The following is an 18,112-nucleotide window of genomic DNA, read 5'->3' as shown; positions in this document are numbered from 1 at the left end:
GTTCAGGGGCCCAGCCCCTTGTCCCTCTGCCCTATAGGTCCTCACTCTGCAGACTTGGGCTCTTCAGTTGCCTGCCTGCCGGAGTGGAGAACTCAGTCGAGGGGTCAGCTTTATTAATAAGTCCGGGAGCATGCAGTAATAAACTGATCTGACTGTCTGACTCATTTATAATAAAGAGGATATTTGTAATGCACATGATCATGTTCTGTCTATCCGCTGGTTTGGAGCTGGGGGCAGTGGGAACAGGGGTACTAATTTCAGAACCCCACAGAGACCTCCAGCTTGAATTCAGTTGGCTATTTTACAGGTTCATCATGTTTTTATGTTTATTGGGCAGTATAAATTATTGGTAACATTTGTCCTTTTTTTCTATTGTGATACTGGATCTCAAAAACTAAATCTGTCTGATTAAGCCTTTTTTTTTCCCCCGTATGCAAAATTTTACCACCATCAATGTAGCGCATCATGGCAGCAAGAGAGTCAGACCCGACTGAGTGACTGGGCACGCGTGGCGGCCTCTGCTGCACGTTGTAGTGATCTCATCTTTGCTCAGCTTCTCCGACAGTGTTCTGCCTGTAGTTGTTTCACACGGACTGTTCATAGAAGCTAATTCTTCGTCACTTCAGAGTCCTCAAATAAGTGACAACTCCAAGATCTTAAATTCATCAAGAATCAAGGAGGTCATCATTGGCTTCTTTAGCTTGGTAACAAACCAGCTTTGACTGAAGTTTCATTTTCCTTTTTTATGAAGACGTTTCCTGTTAGGAGACGTTGCACTTGATGCTCTCTGGCTGTTGCTGTCTGTGAGCTGGGAACACTGCAGCGGCCGCCTGGTGCGCTGGTGCCACATGCAGTGCGTTCCTTCAGCACAGGGATGGTATGATTGCGTAATGAACAGTGCTTTGCCCTCTAGTTTCATAACAGAATAGCCCATATCCCATTGTACCTTAAAAACACAACATTTGCAGTCCAGATTTTCTTTTCTTGTTTTGACATGTTGGGTGTGCACTCGGAATAATAAAACGCGGCAGTGCAGCATACGGCACTTGGGGCCCTGTTGCATTACACCCGAGCCTGCAGTTCGTAGTGCTCAGCTGCAGTGCCTGCGAGTGGCACTGTGGTGACGTGAGGCCTGCGTGTGGTCTCTTGTCGTGACTGCTCAGCCCTGCCCTTCTGGTGTGAGAGCAGCCAGAGGCAGCCTGTAGAGGAGGGCATGGCTGTGTTCCCTTAAAACTGTATGGACACTGAAATTTGAATTTCATAGGATTGGTACAAGTCATGGAATAGCATTTTTTTTGATATCTTCCCCCTGCCCCCCCCCCAGCCCATTTCCAAACAGTGAAAAGGTAAAAACCATTCTTTGCTCAGGCGCTGTATGAAAAATCTGGCGCATCAGATCCGGCAGTCTCAGTATTGTACCCCAGAGGTCCTAGGTCTCTGGAGTCATTTCACACACTCATGGCAGAAAAAAATTGGAGTGGGAAACGATGTAAACTGAAAAGGTACTATGTTGGTTTTTGCTGTTGGTTGGATTTTTCTGTTTCTTTGTTTTTTGTGTGGAGGAACCTTAAGCATGTGGAGTCGCCTCATGGTCTTTCTGCTAGACAGTCTTTTATGAAACCCTGATTCTAGTATGTACCTCTGTTTGTAGAGCCCTTCCTGAGTGCCAGGGACTGTGCTGAGTGCTTTTTACTTTCTTTTCATAACCTTTTATTTTTTTCATATATAGGTACGTAGCTTATGTAGATACGTAGTTGAAAAATCAAATGGTATCACAAGATTTATAACAAAAAATAGCAGTCCTCTGTTTCATCTTGGCCATCCTATCCTCTCTGCATCCTTGGATTACTCACCAGGGACTGCTCCCTCCATCTCTTAGCTGATTCCTCATCTCTGCTTCCTTCTGCATTTCTGTGTCATATAACCATAGGTAGCAGTTTCTAATCTATTTTACTTTCCAATTAGGAAGATGAAGGTTTAGTTCTTCTTTGCACAGCTGTTTCCCTCTCCATCTCCCAGCATAGTTAAAACACAACTTTGGTTAAGATCAATAGTAGAAGTATGGTATATGTTGTTTGATTCCTAAATCTCTGCCTTACTTTGCAAAATTCCTCTCAACACGGTAACATATATCTGGCAATACATTTCCTTGGACGTCTCCTTTCCAGGGCCCCACCTCATGGTCTGCTTCACACTGGCTCCTCCTGACGTTGTCTGAGGCTGCACATGTGCTCCTTCTGTACACCCAGTCTTTGCTGCTCGGTGTGGTGGAGCCCTGGCTTCATGGATTCTGTGTCTTCTGCTTGTGGCTTACTGCCCAGCTTTTTCTCCAGTAGCTTCTTGAAGAAATTGTGAACAAATCTTTCCGACCTTCCAGGTCTGAAAATGTTCTTTTCTAGAATTCCTGTTGAGAAAACTGATGTCGTTTTGACTTCCAGTTCTTTTTTAAGTTTTTTCTCACTAGAAAAGTTTAAATATTCTTCTTTTTAAAAAATCTCCAGTACTGTTGACTTTTACACTGTATCTTAAAGGATCTTCTCACATTCAGTGTGATGCCATGTGTAGGTCCTAAGGGGAGAGTCAGCATTTTTATGCGCTGAGAAAAAATTTTTTGGACAAGGGAGGTTGGTGGTGAATTAAAATATGTTCTTCTAAAACTTCTGTTACTTGGACGATGGACTTCCTGAATTGGTTCTCCATTCTCCATCTTTTCATAAATTTGCTGGCTTTCTTCTTGGCTGTTGTTTCCTTTCCTGTCTGTTATTGTTGTTTTACTAGAGCTTCCAGGGGAGTGGAGAATTGTGTGGATTTCAACCCACTAAGCATCTGGAAAGTTGCATAATCCTTTCTATTTTCTTGTTGAGACTCTCTGTCAGCCCAAATGTAGCCGTGCCTTTTATATCAAATAGACTTTGAAAAGAAATTCATGAGGCCGTGTGGCGATCACTTTGTACAGCCTTCCTCTCCAGAACCGGAAGTTGCCCTCTTAGAGGATCCGGGCTTCCAGGGTACCTCCGGCCTTGAGGTCGTGTCCATGTTTCCTCACCTTTAGCGCATTCCTGCACCTCCTGCTCACAGATGATCTGTCCTTTTCGCTTACTGGCTCATTTTCCCCTTGGGCGCTTTCTGTGATAGTATAAAAGAGCTCAGAGGTATTCAGAGCTAGTTCTTTTTTCCCTCCATGGGGCAGGCCCATCCGTCACCCTGGTCCTTTTTGGGTGCCACGTGTTGGCAGTCTCTTCCTCTGCCCCAGAGCAGGACACCACATTGCTCGATGTGGGCTGATCTGCCCAGGAAAGGCTACGGTGGAGTTAGTAGCTCCCGCGTCCTAGCCATGATTATCTGTGACACATTTTGAGATTACTTGCTTATTACTCACAGCATAATAAAACTTTATGCTGAGCTTATAATTAACTGAAATCTTCGAACTTGTTTAACAGTTTTCTTATGTCTGGCAATCCCCTCACCCCATGGTGTCATATTTTTCAGTTTTTATTTTAAAAGGACTTTGCATTTATCCCCGTTTGGGTTGGTTTCATCATGTCAGAATTTTAAAATACTGACTCACTTGTGTTTTCTGTGCATTTTTGTCAAACTTGGCATCCTGGTCAGTCTACTCTGATAGAGCCACTGGCCACAGTGCTGAGCGCCTCCATTGTTACTACCCACGCTCTTGGGGCTGAGTGCTGTGTGCCAAGTGAATCTTTTCCTGCCTGTGAACACATGCGGGTCCTGCTGATGAGTGAGTCCCGAGAGCCGTGAGGTGACAGGTCAGCCTGCTCCAGGCTGGCCCGGGGCTGGCTTGCGTCCTTGATGACTGCTGCTGGGACCGGCCACTCACCAGCTTTCTCTGGCAGTCTTGTGGCCACATGCTGTGCTGGGAAGAGCGCAGACCTGGGAGTCCACCTTTAATGGAAAGTTGCTGTATTTGGCCTTTTACTGTACTGTGGAATAGCTGGAGGAGACTGTTTTTTGTAAGGGGCCATGAAGACTGTTCGCCCTGCCTGCGTCTCATGCTCGGCGAGGAGCTTGGACACCTGTATGGTCGCAGCAGTCCAGGCTGAGACTGCCTCTTCCTGCTCGGCTGCATGCCGGTGAAATATCCCAGGCAGTGTCGAGATAGCCTCGTATATATGCCTGATGATTATACCCATTCTGATGAAAGTTTGCTGGGCAAGGAAGATGTTAGGTTAAAAAAAATGGGCGGCGGGAGGGCTTTGAAATTTGCGACCAATTTACTATTTCTGTCTTCTGTTACAGAATTATAACCAGCTCCAAATTCAGCAGGATAGTTAGCTCACTCTTAATCTGAAACTTGTCTGTCTTTGCTCTTCCTTCAGTGGCATCTCAGTCTCCTAGTATTTGTATCTGATTGGAAAAGGCTGTTCTCTTTGGGCACCTTGTTCGTAGTGGATGATGAATAAAAAAGGGGCTACTTGCTTCAAGTTGGGTGACTCAAAAACTGCATAGAACTGCTCTGCTTTCACTTAATAAAAGCACGGGTGCGGTGGGTTTTCTGAGTCCCCCCCCGTGTTAGTACAGAGTTCTCTTTTTCTGCCCGTGCCACCTTCATACCCTCCTGACTGCTTAGGACTGACTCTCCTCCTTACAGTTTTATTCCGTTTACTCTTTGGCCACGTGGCGTGGCCTGTGGGGTCGTATTAGTCCTCCCACCAGGGATTGAACCCTGGCCCCAGCAACAAAAGCTTCAAGTGCTAATCACTGGACTGCCGGGGAATTCCTGTCCTTACAGTTTTAGATTAGGAACTATTTCCTAATCATTTCAGACGACGGGTGTTCTGGTTGCATCACGTTTCCTCCTGCTCTCCAGTTACGTGTCACTTCTTTCTGATGTTCGAGTCACATTTATTGACAACTCACTTGGTGTCAGAGATTCAGAGAATGCTGGACGCTTAAGATGGAAAACCCTCTACTTGGAACTTTCTGATTTGACTTTTGTCATATTCTCTTCTCTGCACTGTGTCCTCCCTTTGAATTTGCGCGTGTACACACACACACACACACACCCACACACACCCACACACCCCTCGCCCCAGCAGACGCCTCTGTCCAGCTGGGTTCTCCTTGCCTTTATTGCTCTGGTCTCTGACGAGGCTCCTGGCACAAACCTGATCGCTGTTGTGTCATCCTCATTGCTTGTGTCTTTTCCAGTCCCTTAGTTTTGCTTTAAAAACACACACCCACCTGCACACAACTTTTCTTGTATGTATAAGTATGTATAAGTCATGCTTCATGTCTACTTGTATTGAAGTTTTTGAAGCTGTGGAAGTTGTGCACAGAAATTCATGTTCACTTGAATTTTCATAATGAAAGTTCGTAGAGGAACACTTTAGTGGACCCTGTGACGGAGTGACACTGGGTGTTTTTAATCGGCATTTGGCTATTTAGATAGAAATGAGAAGTGGGCGCTTAAGGTCACACCCTCGCCTGTCCACAGCATCTCAGAGGTGTATTTGGAGTTAGCCCCAGTGTGTGGCTAGGTATTTGCTTTGTGTATTTCCCAGGTGGCTCAGAATTCCAGAGGCAAGCCATAAATCTGATATATAAGTATACAGCTAGGAATTTAAAACATGAAAATTAGGCCTTGGGGGAATTATGATTGAAATTGGAGAGTGGGGGGATAGTTATTTAATGTGAAATCTCTAGGATTTCAGGAAGGGAATACCTTGCTTTTCAAGGAGGCTTTTGCAAGGCCTCGCCATCCTCTGTGAGTTAAGCCCGTCTCTCGGTTACCTGCTCTCTGCCTGGGCTCACCCTCGCCCATGCGTCTTTCCTGTTCAGGATGTGTAAACTCCAGAGCTGCTCTTGTTGCCTTGCTTCGCTTGACTTCTCTGTCTCTGCGAGTGGTGAACAGTGCCTGCGGCGTCCCAGCTCAGCACTTCTGTCTTCAGGACTCCTTGCCCTCGCCCTCATTTCATCCCCCTCTCGGCCTTTGTGGGAGTACGATGTGTGTGTGCACCACAGCTTCCGTTTCATCTCCTTTGGCGTTTCCCTCTACTTCTGTTCAGAGTCATCTTTTTCTGTGTACTGTGTTTAATCTTTGCTATCACTACCTTAATGGGTTTCCCAGGTAGCTCAGTGGTAAAGGGATCTGCCTGCCAGTGCTGGAGACACAGGAGATGGGAGTTCGATCCCTGGGTCGGGAAGATCCCCTGGAGAAGGCAACCCACTCCAGTATTCTTGCGTACAAACAGAGCTATCTTAATGTACGTTATCTCAGGTAGAACAGCCTGGCTCCCTCCTGCGCTGCACAACAAGCCTGCCCCACTCTGCTGTGTGTTCCTGCGTGGCTCTTTGAGAACTGGTTGCCTCACCTTCCCTAGTGCCTTCTGTAAAGGCTCTTAATTCTCGTAATCGGGACCTTCTCCCTGCTGTGAGTTCTTCAAGTTACGGGTCTGTCCTCTGAGCTTGCAGGATCACCTACTAAGTCCTACCTGTGTTTTGAGCCCAGCTTAGGCCTCATTTTCATGAAGTCTTTTCTGGCCAGGCTCTTCTCCTGGGAGCTCCCTTTCTGCAGAACAAGCTTGCAGTTTATGCCATTCCTTCCCTGTATCTTCTCTGTTCTCAGTGTGTTGTGCTCTTGAAGAAGGAAGGCAGCATTTATCTTGTTGTTCTTGCATTCCTCAATACAGTGCATAGTAGTGCCTTAAAAGTACTGGCTGGGTAACATAGTGCATGTTAAATGCATTCTGCTCCTTTACTGTTCTCACAACCTGAGGAAGTCCCAGATTAAAACTGGGAAGAGGGTCTGTAACATCTGCATGGTAGGAACTTGGTTTCTTTTGATGTGTTCTTCGGAAGAAGCAGTTTTGGAGCAAACAAAACGAAGCTGGCCCCGAGTTTGTATTGTCCTCTCCTCTAAAGACATCGTGTTTGCAGCAGTGCTTTGATTCTTTGCTTTGATTAGTCGAGCCTCCAGATAGGGATGAGGAGACAGTTGTGTGAGTTGCGTACCTTTGCTGAGAATGGAGAAGCAGCTACTGGGTAGATGTCCCAGTCCACTGTGGTATTTTTCCTTAGTACTTAACTTAGTAGTCAGAGGCCACGTTACTCCTCTGTTAAGTGTTTCTTCCAGGAAATTACAGCATTTGCCTGCAGCATTGCTGTTGGGGGCAGTTTATCAGTAACGTACTACCTTCAGAGTGACTGTGTCCTCCTGCTTATAGGTACTTTCCTCTCTGTCCTTTGCTGGTGGTATACCTTCCTTGGTGGACAGCGTGAGCAGTCACCCGCCCTTCTTGAATCCAGCCTCCCCCATTTGGCTCTTGTCAGATGCCGCCCAACTCAGTTCCCTGCACACCTGAATCCCAGCCCGGGGTCCCGAGACCCCAGGGGTCTGGACAGTGGCAGCAGCAAGTGAGCCAGTAAGAACAGCTTTGGGGCAGCTCAGCTTGTTCACTCCATCCTGTTCCAGGCTGCTGGTCAACTCTGCCAGCGCTTTGGGGTAGATGTGTCTGTCTGTCCCCATGGGATAATAAGCAAGTTGTGTTGAATCTAAATGGAGGCAGTGAACACTCAGTTTTCTCTTGGACAAGTGGGGAATCCAGTTTTATTTATTTATTTTTAAAATTAATCAAACATTGTTTCCCAATGTGTTTGAGGGATCAAGGCATTTTTTTCCTTGGTATTTCTGAATTAACTTAGAAAATGAAGTGACATTCCCAGAGACATGCACCTATTTTAAAGTTTGGCCAGGTGTATCTTTACCAGGAATGAGCCACTTGTAGCCTTCCTAATTCCAGCTAGCGTCCTCCTTTATCTCATGGTGAAGAATTTAACATTTTACCTTTTATCCCTACGAGTATCCCTAGATTTCAGAAGTTAAAAAACAGTTCTAATTTTCTTGTGACTTATTTTTTTGAGTTAAGAATGTCTAAGTTGCTTTATATATATATATATATATGTATGTATGTATGTATGTATACACACACACTTGAGAATAAAGATGATTTCTCAGATATGTTTATATTTTAAAAGAAAGGAAAACCATGGCCCATAACCTCTTCTCGCCCACCCCACATTGGCCCTTGTGTGGGAAAAGCAGTTAACTATTGACCTTGGCGGTGGAAGGAGATGGGGAGGCTATTTTAGTACCAGGAGAGAAACTTTGACTCCCAGTTGTAGCAATCACGATTGTAGCTGTCTTGTCCCTTATGGCCACGTGTGACTCTTGACCACCTGAAATGTGGCTGCTCCAAATTATGAAGTGCTATGAAGTGTTGTCAGAACACGTAGAATTTGAAGACTTAGTACCAAAAGAATTACATGTTGAAATAGTAATGTCTAGATAGATGAGGTTCAGTAAATACATTTAAAATTAATTTTACCAGTTTCTTTTTTACTTTTTAGCCGCTTTGCCTAGGCAACGTAATTCTCCCAAAAGAGAGAAGGGGGGAATGAGAGGGTAACAGGTAGGAAGGCTAGGAGTCTCCAAATGGAGGAAATAGACTGCACATGTCAGACATCTTTTATCTCTCTCTTAAGTGGCAGGAGGAGACAAACTATAAGCGTCAGATTTTTGGCTTGCCTGGTAGCTCAGCTGGTAAGGAATCCGCCTGCAATGCGGGAGACCCTGGTTTGATTCCTGGGTTGGGAAGATCCGCTAGAAAAGGGATAGGCTACCTACTCCAGTATTCTTGGGCTTCCCTTATGGCTCAGCTGGTAAAGAATCCACCTGCAATGCAGGAGACCTGGTTTGGACACGACTGAGTGACTTTAAATGTTAAAAAAAAAAAATTGGGCTAGTAGAACATTTAAACTTGCATAGGACTTCCCTTGTGGCTCAGCTGGTGAAGAATCTGCCCTCCAGTATGGGAGACCTGGGTTCAGTCTCTAGGTTGGGAAGATCCCCTGGAGAAGGGAAAGGCTACCCACTCCAGTATTCTGGCCTAGAGAATTCCAAGGACTGTATAGTCCATGGGATCGCAAAGAGTCGGACATGACTGAGCAACTTTCACTTCACTTTAGGACTCATTGCAGCATGAGTGATGTTTCTGTTAGTGCCAGCTCTTCTCCTTCTGTGTACCATGGATCCCATGGTCTTAGTTTTTTTGAATGTTGAGTTTTAAGCCAGCTTTTTCACTCTCCTCTTTTACCCTCATCAAGTGGTTTTTTAATTCCTCTTCTCTTTCTACCATTAGAGTAGTATCGTCTGCATATCTGAGGTTGTTGGTACTTCTCCCTGCAGTCTTGATTCCAGCTTGTGATTCATCCAACCTGGAATTTTGCATGAGGTACTCTGCATAGAAGTCAAATAAGCAGGGTGACAATATAAAGCCTTGGCATACTCCTTTCCCAGTTTTGAACCAGTCCGTCATTACATGTCTCATTCTAACCGTTGCTTCTTAATCTGCATACGGGTTTCTCAGGAGACAGGTAAGGTGGTCCAGTGTTCCCATCTCAGAATTTTCCAGTTGGTTGTGATCCACATAGTCAAGGGTTTTAGCGTAGTCAGTGAAGCAGAAATAGATGTTTTTCTGGAATTCCCTTGCTTTCTGTGTGATCCAACTAATGTTGGCAGTTTGATCTTTGGTTCCTCTGCCTTTTCTAAACTCAGGTTGTACGTCTGGAAGATCTCAGTTCGTGAACCGCTGAAGCCTGGCTTGAAAGATTTTGAGCATAACCTTGCTAGCATATGAAATTGTATGGTAGTTTGAGCATTCTTTGGCATTGCCTTTATTTGGGATTGGCATGAAAACTGACCTTTTTCAGTCTTGTGGCCACTGTTGAGTTTTCCACATATGCTGCCATACTGAGTGCAGCACTTTAGCAACATTATCTTCTAACTCAACTGGAATTCTATCACGTCCACTAGCTTTGTTTGTAGTAACGCTTCCTGCTTGACTTCACACCCCAGGATGTCTGGCTCTAGGTGAGCGACCACACCATCGTGCTTACTCGGGTCGTGAAGATCTTTTTTGTACAGTTCTTCTGTGTATTCTTGCCACTTCTGAATCTCTTCTGCTTCTGTTAGGTCCATAGTGTTTCTGTCCTTTATTGTGCCCATCTTGCATGACATGTCCTCTTGGTAGCTCTGATTTTCTTGAAGAGATCTTCAGTCTTTCCCACTCTATTTTCCCCTCTATTTCTTTGCATTGTGGACTTAGGAAGGCTTTCTTATCTCTCCTGGCTATTCTTTGGAACTCTGCGTTCAGATGGGTATATCTTGCCCTTTCTCCTTTGCCTTTTGCTTCTCTTCTCAGCTATTTGTAAAGCATCCTCAGACAAACACTTTGCCTTCTTGCATTTCTTTTTCTTTGGGATGGTTTTGGGTTTTGGCCATTGCCTACTGCACAGTGTTGTAAACTTCCATCCGTAGTTCTTCAGGCACTCTTGTCTATCAGCTCTAATAATCCCTCGAATCTTACTCATCACCTCCACTGTATACTCATAAGGGATTTGATTTAGGTCATATTTGAGTGACCTGGTGGTTTTCCCTACTTTTTTCAATTTAAGCCTGAATTTTTCAGTAAGGAGCTCATGATCTGAGCCACAGTCAGCTCCAGGTCTTGTTTTTGATGGCTGTATAGAGCTTCTCATCTTTGGCTGCAAAGAATATAATCAATTAGATTTCGGTATTGACCATCTGGTGATGTCCATATGTAGGGTTGCCTCTTGTGTTGTTGGAAGACCATGTTTGCTATGACCAGTATGTTTGCTTGACAAAACTGTTAGCCTTTGCCCTGCTTCATTTTGTACTCCAAGGCCAAACTTGCCTGTTACTCCAGATACCTCTTGACTTCCTACTTTTCCATTCAAGTCCCCTGTGATGAAAAGGACATCTTTTTTGGGTGTTAGTTCTAAAAAGTCTCATAGGTCTTCTTAGAACGGGTCAACTTCAGCTTCTTTGGCATTAGTGGTTGGAGCATAGACTTGGATTACTGTGATTTTGAATGGTTTGCCTTGACACTCGAGATCATTTTGTCATTTTGAGATTGCACCCAGATAGTGCATTTCAGACTGTTTTGTTGACTCTGAGGGCTGTTCCATTTCTTCTTGCCCACAGTAGTAAATATAATGGTCAACTGAATTAAATTCACCCATTCCTGTCCATTTTAGTTCACTGGTTCCTAAGATGCTGATGTTCACTCTTGCCATCTCCTGCTTGATCACATCCAGTTTACCTTGGTTCATGGACCTACCATTTCAGGTTCCTATGCAATACTGTTCTTTATGGCATCCAACTTCACTTCCATCACCAAACACATCCACAACTAAGCGTCATTTCCGCTTTGTCCCAGCCTCTTCATTCTTACTAGAGCTGATAGTAATTGCCCTCTGCTCTTCCTCAGTAGCATTCTGGATACCTTCTGACCTGGGGGCCTCATCTTCTGGTATCATATCTCTTTGCCTTTTCATACTGTTGGTGGGGTTCTCCTGGCAAGAATACTGGTGTGATTTGCTATTCTGTCCTCCAGTGGAGCACATTTTGTTAGAACTCTCCACTATGACCCATCCATGTTAGGTGGCCCTGCACAGCATGGCTCATAGCTTCTTTGACTTATACAAGCCCCTTCGCCGTGACAAGGCTGTGATCCATGAAGGGAAAAAACAACTCTAGGAGTTTTCAGAAAGATGGAGAGTAGTTTGATTTTATAATTTCTCTCTTTGTTAGTATTGATTTAAAAGTCTGTGATTTGGTTTATGTAAGAAATTGTGTTCCCTCTTATCTCTGAATCCTATTGAGGTGTAGCTAGGGTAAAAATTTTAAAGAGTACTTATATTTACTGAAAATGAGCTGCTGAAGTTCTGACTCCTTTCAGTTTTTTTCTGAGTATCTTAGACATTTTTCAAAGGGCTCTGTTTACCTCAGGGCCCCTGGCAGTTGACCTTTGTACCTGTTAGTTCATGCCTAGCTTGATTCCGCTTCAAAGGTCAAGTTAGTAGAAATTAGGGGCGGGCCGGGGGTAACTGATTGACCAGTGCTGTTTGTTTCCAGTCCAGTTTGCTGTTTGGCTGGAAGATAAAATAATGTTTGTTTAAGAGTCTCCTGTGGTTTTATTTTATTTTTAAGCCTGTAGTATACCTACTCAATTTAAAGAAAATGCACTGTGGAAATGTGTATTTTAAGGTGTCCTGATTTGAAAAATGCTATTCTAATTTAGGATAGTGTAGAGCGAAAAGAGTTAGGCATTTTAAAACATTTAGGATAGTGGAGAGCAAAAGGAGTTAGGCATTTTAAAACATATACTTGCCCAAGAATTCTTTTCATATGTATAGTAAAATAAGTATGAAGGAACATGACATTGTGGGCTCAGGAGCTTGGAGGAGATGACTGGGTACGTAGGCTGTCCTGCTGGATCCCAGACCAGATGTGTGGTGGCTCCTCATCCCATGCCTGGGACTGGCTCTCAGGTGGGCAGGCAGCATTCTTCCACAGGTTGACTTGGGGATGGAGGTGCCTTCCGTCTTTGGGCCTTACTGTCTGTCTCAGGGTCTTTTTTGTCATCAACATCCAGCCAGATGAAAAGGAGGCCACCTGGAGGTTTTGGTGGCTCACAGCACATTGGAGAAAACTTTGTCATGTGGCCATACCTACCTGCCCAAGAAGCTGGGGATGTGGTCTAGGCAAGTACCCATGGAAGGGAGAGAATGAATCTGGTAGATAGTCCTGCCTGGCACCGCGTGGCTCCGCCCCTCCAGGCAGTTGCAGAGATGGCAGAAAGGAACGTGAGACGGGCCACTTCACTTTGCTGTGAACTGCCAGATAGTAAGTGCTCAGGCCCCCGTGGTCTCTGTCCCGTAGTCTCTTCGTTAGCAGCCCTGTTGTCTTTAACAACCCTTTAAAGGTGTCAGAGCCCTTCTTAGCTTGCAGCCTGTGGGCCGGGTTTGGTCTGTGAGCCAGAGTTTGCCAATACTTGTTATTTCAGCACCACTGATGATCAGTTTTTTCTATGAACCAGTATATGATGAGTTACCTTTATAAGGTTAAAATTTTGGGAGTTATTTTTTAATCGATATAGATACGTGACTATATCTTGATCCATATTTTAGTAGTTTGTGGCCATTTACAGTTTTCAGTTGATGATCATGAGTGTTTATAATTAGCCAGTCGTAAGGGCTCTATCAGATTTGCTTTTCTGATTATTTATTAATACTTTTCTTTATATTTTGCCTTCATCTGTGGGATTCCAAAAAAATGAAAAGACATGCTACTTTAAATGAGACCTAATTTTTTTTAAGACTTAAGACTAAATTATTAACTACATCCAGCTTTCTGACTTCCAAGTGGAGAGACTATTCGATTATCAGAAATTTGGCTTATAGGTCAAAATAAGCAAATACAGGAAATGGCAACCCACTCTAGTATTCTTGTCTGGAAAGTCCTATGCATGGAGGAGCCTGATAGGCTGCAGTCCATGGGGGTCGCGAAGAGTCAGACACGACTGAGCAACTTAACTTTGCTTTTACTTTGGGACCCGATGACAGTGGGATGGGACGTGAGAAGGTATTTGGGGATCACTAGTAGCTTTTCAGTTAGTGACTGTGCTGAAGTATTTAAAATAAGCATGGTGAACTATTTTGTCAATCTGTAGACATCCTAAGATTTAATTTTCCATGATAAACTTTGAAGACAAAGTGAACACTTCTCTTATTAAGGTGATCTTACTATTTTTTGTTTCTTTGTTAAGAATGGCATAGGTTTTACTATTTTATGACTTTCCGATTTTCAGCTCTGAAAGTGCTATTGGGGCTAAAAGTTCTGGTTTGTGGTGGTTATTTAATGTAATATTCTGGAGAGTACTGCACACCTAGGTCTCAATACTTGTCATTTGTTGTTGAGGTTACTAGTTCTATGTAAGAATGTATTTCTCACCCTGAAGAAAAGATTTATTTTCTTCCTTCCCAGCACTAAATTCTTTAAGTATGGGTGGGTTAATTTTGCAGGTTAAAATACCAAGTTTTAGCATTCTTTCAGCATTTTCAATCAGAATTTTTTGTTATCTATAAAAATATTTTCTGAGAAGGAAAATGTCTTACCAATTTTACTTACTTAGAAGGTACTTTATAGATTCACAGTGAAACTTGTTTTTCTCATGTGATTCAAGTTGGCATTTTAGACTGTAAAACTAAATGGAAATTTGAAAAATTAATATGTGAAGTTGAAGTTTTATTTAAAATATCTCTGCATTTTGTTTAGACCAGCATGTTTTGGAAATTTGATCTTCACTCATCATCCCACATAGACACACTTCTAGAAAGAGAAGATGTAACGCTGAAGGAGTTAATGGATGAGGAAGATGTTTTACAGGAGTGTAAAGCACAGAACCGCAAACTTATAGAGTTTCTCTTAAAAGCAGAATGTCTCGAAGATTTAGTCTCATTCATTATTGAAGAACCACCTCAAGACATGGATGAAAAGATCAGATACAAGTAAGAAAATTCAATATTCTGTTTAGGGTGGGGCTGAAGTGAAGCGGGGGCAGGAATATATTACCATTTTTGTTGTCCAGCAGCTTCTTAGGGCTGCCGTAGACCAGGTACAGAATGTTAACATGTCAAGAGGGACAGGTTCAGTGGAGCAAACAGCCTGTTGTAGAGCCAAGTCCAGTGAAATCACAGGAGTTTTTAAATGAATGTTCTAAATTTCCACCAGAAGGTTTTGTCTAAGGGCAAAGTGCATTATAAATAGTGATAAAGTTCCTTAATATAGTGAGATGATCCAAGTAAATATTTTCTCTTTTTTTGCAAATAGGAAAACAGATTATGTGACTGTTGAGATCACACAGCACAGCCGAGCCAGAGCTTGTTTTATGAACAGTGTTGCTGATTATAAATTGGATCTTTTGCTAACTGAAGCTAAGGGCATGGATCCTGGTGAACGTTGGTGCAGCTGCGTGCAGGCAGCTGACCCCTTGGATGGTGCTGTGGGTCTGTCTGCTTCAGCGCTAGTTGTGCCGGCTCATAACGCTTGCCAGGGTTCAGACGCCCGCAAACTCGCTGTAAATACTCCATATGTATTTAAAGCGTTGGGGTTGCAGTTGGTTGTTTTTCCATCTCCAGCTCTTTTGAAATATTTGGCGTCCCTCTCTGCCTGCAAATAGAACTGATTCAGGAACAAAACAAAAGCCATTGATTATGCATTAAATAAGTTTGATGGCGTGGGAAGAATTATGACCTATGGTAAACTCTCGTTTCTCCCTCAGCCTGCCCCTCTCTTCAGTTGTCTTTCATTTCTTCATGGGGAGAATTTTGTTGTCAGAGGAGTAATGCCTCGTGGTGCCTTCAGGTTGCTCATGGCTTGGATCTTCAGGGGATTCATGTTCTCTGCCAGCCATTAAGATTGTCAGCTGGCATTCAGTTGCACATCCACTTGGAGATCAGTACTTTAGGAGAGGAAAGAAATTTGGTGGCAGAAATACCTGTGTACTTCTTTCCTCAAAAACAGAAGCTTCATGCTTTGGAATTCCCTTCACAGTGAACCTGCATATGTGAGTGCTGCTTGTCGGGGGGCTCATCCTGGCAGGAGGCCTCCTGGGAGGAGTGTAGCCCTCTCCTCCTAGAGCTCCAAGAACGTGGACAAGAGGCCACCCTTCTTGGGTCTGTTTCCTCACCTGCTGCATGAGGCAAAATACTTCTCTAACTGGGGAAGAATAGGCGTGCCTTGTGGAAATTGCTTATTTTACCAAAAAGTAGTCATGGCATCTGTTATGTTGCCCTGCCAGTGTTCTGTGCTTCCTTGGAGGTTTCAGGAGCAGGTGTGTTTCCCTGGACATGCTGCCTTTGGTTGGCACCATTTGGAGAGAGCGTGGCTTGAGCTGAGTGGAGCAGCTCTCTGCTGAGCCTCTGGCCTGGACAGAGCCACCAGCTCCGGTAGCTGCACGGAGCTGGCTGACTCAGAGAGCTGGACTAGCGCAAAGCGGTTTCTCAGATGGGACCCGAAAGCTGTTCGGGGTTAAGGTGGACTGTAGTCGTCTAAGGAAATTTAGACTAGTGTTGTATGTATTTAGACTAGTTTATGAGTGATGGAGTGTTTACTGTTGCAGAAATTTGAACTAACAGAACTTTAAAAATAGGGCATTAAGTAGTATCAGAAATCCCAGAGCTGAGATGTTGCTGGTCTGGTCACGGTTCCCACAGAGGGACTTCAGAAGCAAGAACAGAACCGGGCGGGGCTGCTGCCCTCAATGTCAAGGGAGGCCAGGCTTCAGGAAGGGGAGATGGGACAGGGGGCTTGGGAGCTGTGCTGACAGGCCAGGCAGCCACTGGCCTTTGCCGTGTGGAGGTCCCTTCAGTGCCCGTTCCTCAGAGCAGTGGACACAGAAGCAGTGCTTCTGAGGAAGAATTGGAGACCAAGCAGAGAGTTATTTCAGGTAGTTCCCTGGAGCAGAGAGAGCAAGTGGGAGCTCCAGGCAGGTGTGGAGCCAGGAGGGGCGTGGTGTGTGTGTTTTCCTAGATGGAAGAAATAATGGTGTGTTTACATGCTGGTGGGGTGATGCGGCGCTGGGGAAGCGGGCTGGCGTAGAGGAGCGGGGGTCTGGTGATGTGCTGGGCTGGCCTCAGTGGTCAAGAGGACATTAGGGGGGCTTCACCGCAGAGGAGGAAGAGGTCCAGTGGGGCTGGGCTGTCTTCCCGTTGCTACTGTGTTCTCAGTGCAGAGCAGCTGAGGTCAGGGCGGGGCGGGGTGGGTGGAGGAGTCTTGGGGTGTTTGAAAGGCATGGTTAGTCTCAGGGAGGGAGGGAGGAGAGCGGGAGTAGCCCCACCCTGTTCCCACCGGAGGGAGGGCTGAGCCTTTGTATCCGTGCCTGGACCCCACGTGTGTGCATCTTCAGCGTGATCAGACCTCCAGATCAGCCGTGGGGAAGCAGGTGGAAAACTTTCCAAGAGGCCCTTGCCCTCTGGACCTCTTGTGTTGGAATTTTGAGAATACTCCTTACGTTGGGTTGCAGTGGAGTTGGGTCTCCTACCTTGTACTGACCCTTTGCCTCCTGGCAACTTTCACATTGGGGCAGTTGAGACAACTGCACATCCCAATAAAACTTCATTTCAGAAGTTTTATGAAGTAGAAAATAAAGAGAAATTAAAACAGCTGGTATTTACTTACTCTAGACCTTCTCAGCATTTTGTATTATTCTCTTCCATGAGATAAGAATTGTTATTTTCATATTGCAGCCTTGGAAACTGAGGTCCAGTGAAGTCAGGTAATGTGCCTGAGATCATACAGCTTGTAAGTGATGGAGACAGGTTCTGAGCCTGGCGGTTTGACTCCAGAGGCCACACGGGTCACCCCTGCTTCGTCCTCGGGCCTACTGGTGACTTTGTGTTATGGTGTCTTGGAGCTGATGTGTGCTGTAAATTGAAGTGAGGAAAGAGTTTGATTTAATTGAACCATAGCCTCAAAGACAGTGATCTGGTGATGTGATCTTTGTGCCCACATGCCTGCTGGTTCTGTTGTAGGTCTCTTCCATGTTTTTCTCCCTGAAAAGGCTCATGTGGGGACATTCTTACACTGCTCAGTGTCCACCCGCTGGGTACTGCAGCTTGTGCTCTGGTGCCAGTTGCTTCTCAAGTCACTGGTCAACAGGCAGCTGCCGGCTTGTCTCAGGGGTGCTGCATGGGTTCCGGCCGCAGTCTCTTCCCCTCTCTTTCGTCACAGAGCCATTTCAGGCTGTTTTGTCACCTCCCTGTCCTGGTCAACATCAGAGCTCGCCACTCCCTGCTGCTCCTGCTCGCCAGGGAGGGATAAAGAGCAGAGAAGTGAACGGTGGGTGGGGGAGAGTGTAGTCTGGGCAGGCCTGGGAGTCTCCATGATCGCTCTGAGAGCAGTTGAAAAGTCATTTGCGGTTAAAGAAGCGAGTGGAGAAAAGGAATCCGCTGCCGCCTGTTCAGAGAGCGAGCGAGCCCCGGCGCTCAGGCAGACGTGGCACAGGGGTGCGGTGTTGTCAGGGCTGGGGGCCTGTGGAGGGGCGCTGTGGTACACAGCCTGAGGTCTGAGGTGGGCTGGCCCCGGGAGAATGGGAGGCTGCTGTGGAGAGTTCGGTTTCTATACACACTTTGTTTTCCCACCCGGGGAATTCAGGCTGTGTCCTGTTCTCTGCTCGAGTATATTGAAGTGTTTATTCTCTTAACATGTAACGTGGACTGAACACCT

At 45.2% G+C, this 18,112-nt stretch overlaps 1 protein-coding gene across 8 annotated transcripts in view; it reads left to right on the top strand.

Moving 5' to 3' along the window:
- PPP6R3 (protein phosphatase 6, regulatory subunit 3) overlaps positions 1 to 18,112 on the top strand; it is a 125,659-nt gene that overhangs the window by 41,799 nt on the left and 65,748 nt on the right. For 6 of the 8 annotated variants that reach the window (XM_010837665.1, XM_010837664.1, XM_010837663.1 and 3 more), the window contains one exon: positions 14,162 to 14,394. In XM_010837665.1, the coding sequence (XP_010835967.1) occupies positions 14,168 to 14,394 (227 nt within the window). In that variant the 5' untranslated portion in view covers positions 14,162 to 14,167. Of the gene's footprint in view, positions 1 to 12,283; positions 12,731 to 14,159; positions 14,395 to 18,112 lie in introns of those variants that run through there. The other 2 variants (XM_010837661.1, XM_010837662.1) reach the window with 2 other exon arrangements.

Source organism: Bison bison, unplaced genomic scaffold, assembly GCF_000754665.1.
Source record: "Bison bison bison isolate TAMUID 2011002044 unplaced genomic scaffold, Bison_UMD1.0 scf7180017864080, whole genome shotgun sequence".
NCBI classification, from domain to species: domain Eukaryota; kingdom Metazoa; phylum Chordata; class Mammalia; order Artiodactyla; family Bovidae; genus Bison; species Bison bison.
Note: the sequence above shows the minus strand (reverse complement) of the source record. Positions and strands in the feature narration are given on the sequence as shown.